Raw genomic sequence first — 8,406 nt, forward strand, 5'->3', positions numbered from 1 at the left:
CATGTACGGGATAATTTACCTCCGCCTCGTAACGTTGTGCTGATTTTAAAGTGACATATCAACCTTCCCCATGCGTGCTTCGCATATCATCGATTTCCTACTCAGCTGCCTTAATAAAGTTGTTTGCTACTGCTACCACTGTGCGTGGGATCTGCCAATTTTTTCGAGGAGGGCGTTGACGCTCCGCCCGTTAAAGCGGACGGCACTTCGTGTTTCAATGTGGGTGCGTGAGGATTTGTACGTGACCGTGTGCTTTCTCGTGTATTTTCTCGTGCTTTTTAGGGGGCGAAGCTCCTTAAAGCGTGAACTAAGCGTCCCGTCGTAATCGTATGTAGCCACCACTTGTTAGTTCTTGAACCAGCCGTAGAGTGTGGTACTTGTACATATAACGAAATGCATATACGCTGAAAAATTCAAATGAAACGATACTAGAGGACCTTACTTGTTTGACAAATAATCGAAATCACAGCATATTCTTGGAGTGAATGATGATGAGTGGGGCGAAGCGTCCGTCAGTCAGTCCACACTTCCGTCCGTTCGTTCTTGCTTCTGTCCATCCGTGCGACCGTTCGTCCGTCCATTCGTTCATTAGTGCGTCCATCCATCCATCCATGTGTCTGTCCATTTGTGCATCCGTCCATGTGTCCGCCCGTCCATCTGTGCGTTCATCCATGCGTCCGTCCCTGCGTTCGTCAATGCGTCCATCCTTCCATTCGTCTGTTCATTCGTGCATCTGTCCGTCCGTCCGTTCCTACGTTCGTCCATGAGTCCGTCCGCCCATCCATGTGTCTGTCCGTCCATTCGTGCGTCCGTCCATGCATCCGTCCGTCCTCTCGTGCATCCATTCGTGCATCCGCCCGTGCGTCCGTGCGCTCGTCCATGCGTCCATCCATCCGTCCGTCTGTGCATCCGGCCGTGCATCCGCCCATACGTCCGTCCATGCGTCCTTCCACTTCGCCCCACTCGTTATTACTGACCTCATGGGTGTGCTGTGATTTTTTGCGTGTAATTGTGTGTGGGGGGGGGAGGGAAGTTTGCGTCATGTTTCCTGTGTTTGAGGACAGTTTTTATAGCGTGCGCGTGCGCAGATGTTTCTTCTTTAGCGATGTGATGCAACGAGTCTATTGTGCTGCTGTGTGTGCCACTGTGCAAGTCAAACGCGAAAAGAGGCGCTAGCTTGCAGTACCACGAATTTGCCTAAAATCTACAGCATCGCGAGGCCTGGCTCAAGAATTATTCTGGCCAAGGACCGTCTAGGAGCGGGAGAACGTCATTGCTCCCGTACACAAAGTAAACGCCGGTGCGTGCAGCATAAGGGTCGCCGCAGGATTTATGAGCGTTTGTGATTTGTCGTGTGGCTTGTTTGTGCACGACCACTGCTTTGCGTGACCTTGTGTGTGGGAAGCTAGACATATTTTTTCTGTGCTAGAGTGCGGTGTTTATTGGGGGCGCGTTTGTAGCAGATCGTGTTTTCTAGCGCTGCGATGCCACGAAGCTGTTGTGTGCCACTGTGCAAGTCGAACGCGGGAAGAGACGTTACCTTGCAGTGCCATAAATGTCCATGCTGTTTCTACAGCGTCGGGATGCTTGGCTGGAGAATATTTCTCGGCAAGGGCCGACAAGGAGAGGAAGGAAGTGAAAACCTAGTGAGTGGTCGGTCGTGTGCTCTTGATATTTTACTGAAAATTACTATAAAAAACCTAAAGATTAGGCTTTTGCATCCAAGGCCGGTCCCTGCTGTGTTTTGTGGTTTTACGCACTACCTGCAAAAGAACAACACCCAGCCCAGGAAACGCCAGCGAACGGATCTAACTGATGATGCGATAAATGACGCCATTAGAAATGAATAAAACAAAATAAATAAATTAAATAAATGTACATGGAACTGATTTGTCAACTGAGTCATACTAACCTACCTAACCGGCCGTAGTTGCCATATTGCATGTAACAGAGACACAAAGGAAAGTCTAATTTCATAATAAAGCGCGTCCGGGCCCTTTGGCCGCTCTCCTCACTGCTTGCATAACTGATTGCATCGTCTTAAAGGAAGAAGTAAAACTACTAACAATTATTTTCGCAATAGAACACTTATTTAGAGTTCAGGTAAAGCAAACGGGCAGCATTCATTGAGGCCTGTATTCTACGAAATATTGGCCATCCTAGGGCAAACTGTTCACATATGTGGTGCAATAGTATATACAGCTAATAACGATTCAAAATTGAACCTGCAGGGTGTAGCTATGAAACGCGTTATTTACGGTCTACTGTCCTGCATATAAATGCATGTGAAAGCGTTTCTTTTAGGATGAGTAGTGGCACCAGAGTGGGTGCAAGGTGAACTAAGCCTATCCCTCCGCTTCGGTAGCACGCAGCAGGTCGCACTTAGTTTTTTATCCAGCGGCCGTGGTTCAGCGTCGCCTGAGCGGTGGCGCGCAATCTATATTCTGTTTCAGAAGTTCCCTTCGGCACTGTGGAGGATACAGGGCCCCCAGCCACTAATGAAGACGAGTAGCCTCTCCACAGGTATATATCTGCGCTGTGTCGTCCGCTCAAAGTCTTCGTGGTGTCAGCTCGCTCAATAGGTGACGGGTAATATGGGCAATCGCAGGGAACTGTGGGATACGACTGCTTCTGGTTCGACGCACCACGCGGGTTAGCAGCGACGCGCGCGCATTTTTGTGCCGCTCCGGTGGAAAAAACACCTCTCCGTGCAATGCCAGTGCTTTAGAAGTTTTTTTTTGTTTTTTTTTTCGCTAACCGTGACTGTGACGACGACACGCTACAAAAGCCAAGGACGCCAAGGAAACTTTGTTATCGCACCACAGAGATCGGCAATGCTTTATGCTGCTCGGGAGTATACTGTCAGTTTGGCTAGCAGATCAGTCGATACTGAAGACAGTTTGCATCGTATGATACGTTACTGCAGATAAAAAATCACCATTTTAAAGATCTCAGGGAATGGAGGATGACTGTAACATTGAGCTAAGAGTTCATTTCGGGATCGCTGCTTCAGCCAACATCGTCGGAAGATCGGCATGAAGCGCAGCACTTATTGAGCGCGTTCAGATATCTTTTTTTTTTTCTAGCCTTCAGCGCCCTATATATAACAGGCATTTCTTAGTCGAAGGCAGACGCTTATTTGAACGCTGATCGTGGTCAAGCTGCGCGGCATGGTGGCACATAAACAATATAGTCACACATAGGCGGCGCAGAATAATTGAAATGCTGCGCTTGTTTACCGCACTTCTTCATTAGTGTGCTGTCCTTGCGCACAGTTTGACCAGGATAAACGCAAGTGAACTCGTCCAGCGCTTCGTGTAAACTTGCTCTTGAGAAAAGCTTTCGCGTTTTCTGTATATATATGGGTGCAATGGCCGGCGCTCATCTTGTATGGCAGGTAGATTTCGCCCGCGCATTCCCATAATATCTTTGCTAGGCGCGCCTGCGTGACAATTTGTTTCTCGTCATAATATGCTCAGCCAATTCACACGTAAGCTTTTTATTAGTGCGTAATACAGACGTATCTGTGATAAAATAAAATAATCTTTTCCATGACCGAAATTCGGCTAACATGCAAATGAAGTAAGTAATAAGATAACATAGGTAATAATAATAAGTACCTAAAGCAATTTGATTGAAGCAGTGCTTAGACTAGAGTACCAGACTAGATAAAACACGTTCTGTAGTACAAATCCACGCCATCTAATCAGTATAGTTTTGTTACTAGTGACGCGTAGCTGGTTTTCGTAGATAACTTTACAAACGACACATAATGGCGGCCACCTCGGGATGTTAAGCAAATGTCTTCCTAGTTTTTCATTTCACCATATGAACTACTAAGGTCACAAATTGCGCCGACGCAACGATTTTGATCTGCAAGCGTCTACCGTAGCACTATTCGTTTAGTTGCGAAATATACTAAACGGCAAAGCTAATGTGGCGGTACAGAAAGCAATTCGTAAATTAGGTTGTAGAATACATGAGCCATGAGAGAGTTACGAATTGTAGTTCTAAGTGAAATTTCTGGGGATCATGCGGCAGCCATACGAATACAAATTTACTTAGAGCCGGGAGCAGCCTGTCTGTGAATGTGGCCATTCGCGCACCTGTCGCGCCTTAACCCGGGTTTGTGCCTGGAGAAAAATCCATAAATTAGTTGGTAGTGTATTCGTGCGTATAAGTTTAGGTGGCGTGTGATATATACAAAAGTATAACATTTAAATATAATCCCCTCATTCTTAAAGATTCTGCGTATTACGCAACGAGAGGTCTTGCTGTGTCCATGAGCACGCCTGTCGAACAAGCATGTTGGGGGCCTGACGAACAAAAGTTCCCTCGTCGAAAGGTCTATGGTTTCGACGTAACTGTAATTATTAGGGTTTCACATTTTAAAACCACAATATTATTATGAGACGCACCGGGAATTTCGACCACCTGGGGTTCCTTAACGTGCACCTAAGTCTAAACACACGGGTCATTTTCCCTCCACAGAAACGCTGCCGCTGCAGCCGGAATTCGATCCTGCGACTTTTGGGTGAGCAGTCCAGCACTATAAAAACTAGACCACTGCGGCGGCAAATGATTAGCTGTCGGAGAATGCGTGATGAAGCATGGTGAAGGAAAGAGGAGAGAAACTACCGACGGTGTTCGAGCAAGCTTTACGCAGGATGACTAATTACGTGTCCCAGGAGTAATTTCAATTTTCTCAAGACGTGCCAATTGAGATCAGAACGTTTGCTTTTAATTCAGGCTTGCGACATTTAGTTCCAAACTTGGTTCGATGATTGTATTTGGTGTTGAGTCAACAGGGGCGCAACCAAAGCTATAGTGAGTTGGGAGAAACAGGTTCCTCCAAAGTTTTCGCATTTTGTGTATATATAGAGCGCACATACGAACACACGCACGAACAAGCTTAAAGACATGCATAACCCCCCCCCCCCCCGCTCTCAATAAAAAATCTGATAATTTGCCTACGCCGCTGCGATGGATACGCGAAAAACATCATAGACTCACCGCTCTGGTGCCTCCATATTTCGAAAAAAAAAAACGAAACGGTGCCCAGTATAATCACAACAGGCCGCCGTCAATTCAAAGATTTTGATTCCTGTCTCCTTGAATCCGTCGTCTCTCGAACACAGCGTTTGAACACATCAAGTTTCACCGGCGAAACGTGCATACCGGCGATTGGCATGTGTATCTTTCAGCTTCAGTGAGCGAGAGAGAAAAAGCTATAGTGTGTATACTACCCGAATGCCGTTAGAGTTGAGAAATACACGACTGTATGCCGTGGCAAAGTATTTTCTCGCTCTCCCATCAAGCATTGTCCCCTCGAGTCGTGTTATCTCTCCTGCAAGGAGGTGGCACTTGATAGTACACTGCGATATCGTAGCTTTTTGGAGTGTGGTGTTCATTTAACCCTTTATCATTTGCTCCCAGGCTAACATTGACAGGGAGCATGTACTCGGGTTCCGCCGATACGCTTCTGCTATTGCTTCTTTCGGAGAATATGGACTCAAGGACACAAAAGAAACGTGGACCTCTTGCTATGACAACTGAAATTCACTGGCATTCCTGCTTGCCTTTTCAAACAGTCGTATAGTGCGTGGATGATTGTGCATGCGTGCAGCCTCTTACAAGTAGCTTTAGATACACTTTGACTCATCCAGCCTTCTTTATTGACTGTGGGCATCCTTCATGTAGAAACATACCTCGGGCATGTTGTAAAGTTTCTCATGATAACTGTTAAATAGGCAAGAAACTCCCGCAAATATGGCGTCTCAACCTTGGTAACAGGCAAGGTCCAGGCCTTCCTAGACTGTAATGTACAGTGCGTACCATGATAAGTATGTTCACAACTCAGGAACTTCAGTTATAATTGGAGTATGATGTGAAGTAGTGGTGGTGCTTAAGAAAGAGAGAAAGGGAAGAATATGAAAGCCTATGATGGCGAGAAATGAACCGAGTGTATAGTCTTTGATGTCGAAGTCTACATGACCTGAAAAATACTTACCAGGAAATTGTATGAGCATCGGCTTACGAATTAACCTTTCCGAGCCTGAATGGGATGAATGCGACAAAATTTTTAATATTGGAACTATACGAAAGCAGCAGGGCAGGCTTGCTGGTACGTCACAGTAAAAGAAAAAAAAGAACAAGGACATAAAAGAGAGAAGAAAAAGCTTTAGATATAAGAAAGCCTGCTTGGCTGAATTTTGGCGGGACCCCTGCGGTTGGACGCTTCCGTGGCTACTCGGACCATTTGGTCGTCAATTGACTTCGCGTGTCCAATTCAGAACGTCGTGCCTCCCAAGGGCATGCAGCGAGTTCCATGCAGTGAGTGCTTGTTTCTTGTCTACTTTTAAAATCACTTTGTCTGGGCGGTCGGTTAATTGGCGTGTTTTACGCTAGTATCGTGGTGTGGTCGTTGCTGCACAGCAAGTCCTGCTTGCATATCTGTTTAGAAAGGTGGCGAGTAAGAGAAATAGACTATACGAGTTAGCCTGCACGTGGCACCATGCAGTACATTAAGGTTGCATGTTGAGGCTTTTGTGAGGGTGAGCGTATCAACTTCTTGTTAGGCGCTGGTCCTCCGTGTTTGTCTGCTCATAATGGCTTGCCCTTAGGTCGCGACATGATGTTTGAGCCGTTTGATCCTGGAAGGCAGAGTTGTTAGCAACCAGGTTAACAGGACGCTCTTCAAGCTAGCCTACCTGGCCCTGCCGCGGTGGTCTAGTGGCTAAGGTACTCGGCTGCTGACCCGCAGGTCGCGGGTTCATATCCCGGCTGCGGCGGCTGCATTTTCGATGGAGGCGGAAATGTCGAGGCCCGTGTGCTCAGATTTGGGTGCACGTTAAAGAACCCCAGGTGGTCAAAATTTCCGGAGCCCTCCACTACGGCGTCTCTCATAATCATATGGTGGTTTTAGTAAGGTGCCCAAGACTCTGATTACTTGTGTAGAGAGCGTTTCGTAGAAATAAGAGAAAGGCCGCCTGCGAGTCTATGAAAACGTGTGGGCAAGGCACGGGACACACAGAGACGCGTACACACGCACTGGTGGTCTTAACAGCAATGCGATGTTATTTATTTATTTACATGTTGTTTATGGTAACGCCATTCTGTAAGGACGAGGCATGCAGTGTGCACTCAGGCTTCCTCGTCACACTGCTTTCCGCTCTCTGAATTCATTGAAGGAATTGTTATTCGGGGTGAAGAGAATGAAGCGTTTCCTCATGCCAACCCAGTAGCATGATCAGATGCCCCAGCATCGGGCATCAGCTCTGGGCCGTCCAGAGAGCCCACGAGGTGGCAGTCAGATTAACCTGCCGGTCTTAAGCTACCTTACAACCAACCAACCAACTCAGGAAGCGCTGTGCCTCAACTGTTGAGGAATAGACCATTAAATGTTTATCAGAACGCCGGATAACTTGAAGAAAGGTGTAAACTGGTGAGATCGCGATATGCGCCTGTACGTTCAATACGCGAATCGAAAGCGATATCACGTAGACGAGTATATGGATGGGCACACCTCTAGATACCATGGCGAACGGGTCAAGCAACACAGGATGTTTGCTTCGCTTTGCCGACTATTAAGCGCCCATTGGTAATCAGGCTCTGCAGATCCTGATTACCAATGGGCGCTTAATGTGGTAAACTCCAATGTGATATCGCTGTTTCAGAATGCAGTTGAAGGTGTTTCGAGTAGTCGGCAGACATGTGAAAGAAAAGAACTATAAAATTTATCCTGGCCATTTAGTTGGCTGCTGCGAGCTGTTGTGGCATCTGGTTAAGACAGCGATATGGTTTTTACTCAAGGCTTGAAAGTACCATAATCAAGGGGGATGAAGGACCTATACTTGTGCTTACAGATAAGTGCTGACAGGGGCAGCATATAAAAAAGTAAAAGTAAAGAGAGCCTTTTATTCTGCCCTCTTCCCTCTCTGTCAATTTGAGTAAATGTACGCAATCCATGGACCTCGGAAACGAGGGCGAATTCAGTGGGAACAATTTTCGCCCTACCAAATACGACAATAATAGGTAAGACTACTTGCAACACCATATAGACGTGAAGTTCAGTAGGGTTGAGAGCTGGGCTAGTTGGTGAGACATCATCAGTCGAGGTATATCAAACATCTATTTCGAAGCGCTGTTCAAGCTGCTGCTATCAACTATGCACACCGACGCTGGCGACTATGTGTATCAGCCTATCTCTCCGAGTTTTCGACGAGAACGCAATCAGGTTGACACATGCAGTTTCTTAGTGAGATAAGCATTACGTATGAGCGTCCGCCTGGAGCAACGCGGCCATCAATCCGCTGCGCACGCTTGGCCTATGAACACGTGCCTTTCAAGATGCAGATTTTCGTAGGTCAAGCTCAGTGCTCAAGTCGGCCAGTCCTTCGATGCAAT

The 8,406-nt window shown here is 46.8% G+C and overlaps 1 protein-coding gene across 1 annotated transcript in view; it reads right to left on the minus strand.

The window, feature by feature from the left end:
- Positions 1–5,779, minus strand: part of LOC119159439 (chitin synthase chs-2) — a 107,173-nt gene extending 101,394 nt beyond the window's left edge. Inside the window, exon 1 of the mRNA XM_075865238.1 lies at positions 5,014–5,779. Within this exon, the coding sequence (XP_075721353.1) occupies positions 5,014–5,030 (17 nt within the window). The 5' untranslated portion in view covers positions 5,031–5,779. The remainder of the gene's footprint in view (positions 1–5,013) is intronic.
- Positions 5,780–8,406: the final 2,627 nt, after the last annotated feature.

This window comes from Rhipicephalus microplus, chromosome 1, assembly GCF_043290135.1.
Source record: "Rhipicephalus microplus isolate Deutch F79 chromosome 1, USDA_Rmic, whole genome shotgun sequence".
Lineage (NCBI taxonomy): Eukaryota > Metazoa > Arthropoda > Arachnida > Ixodida > Ixodidae > Rhipicephalus > Rhipicephalus microplus.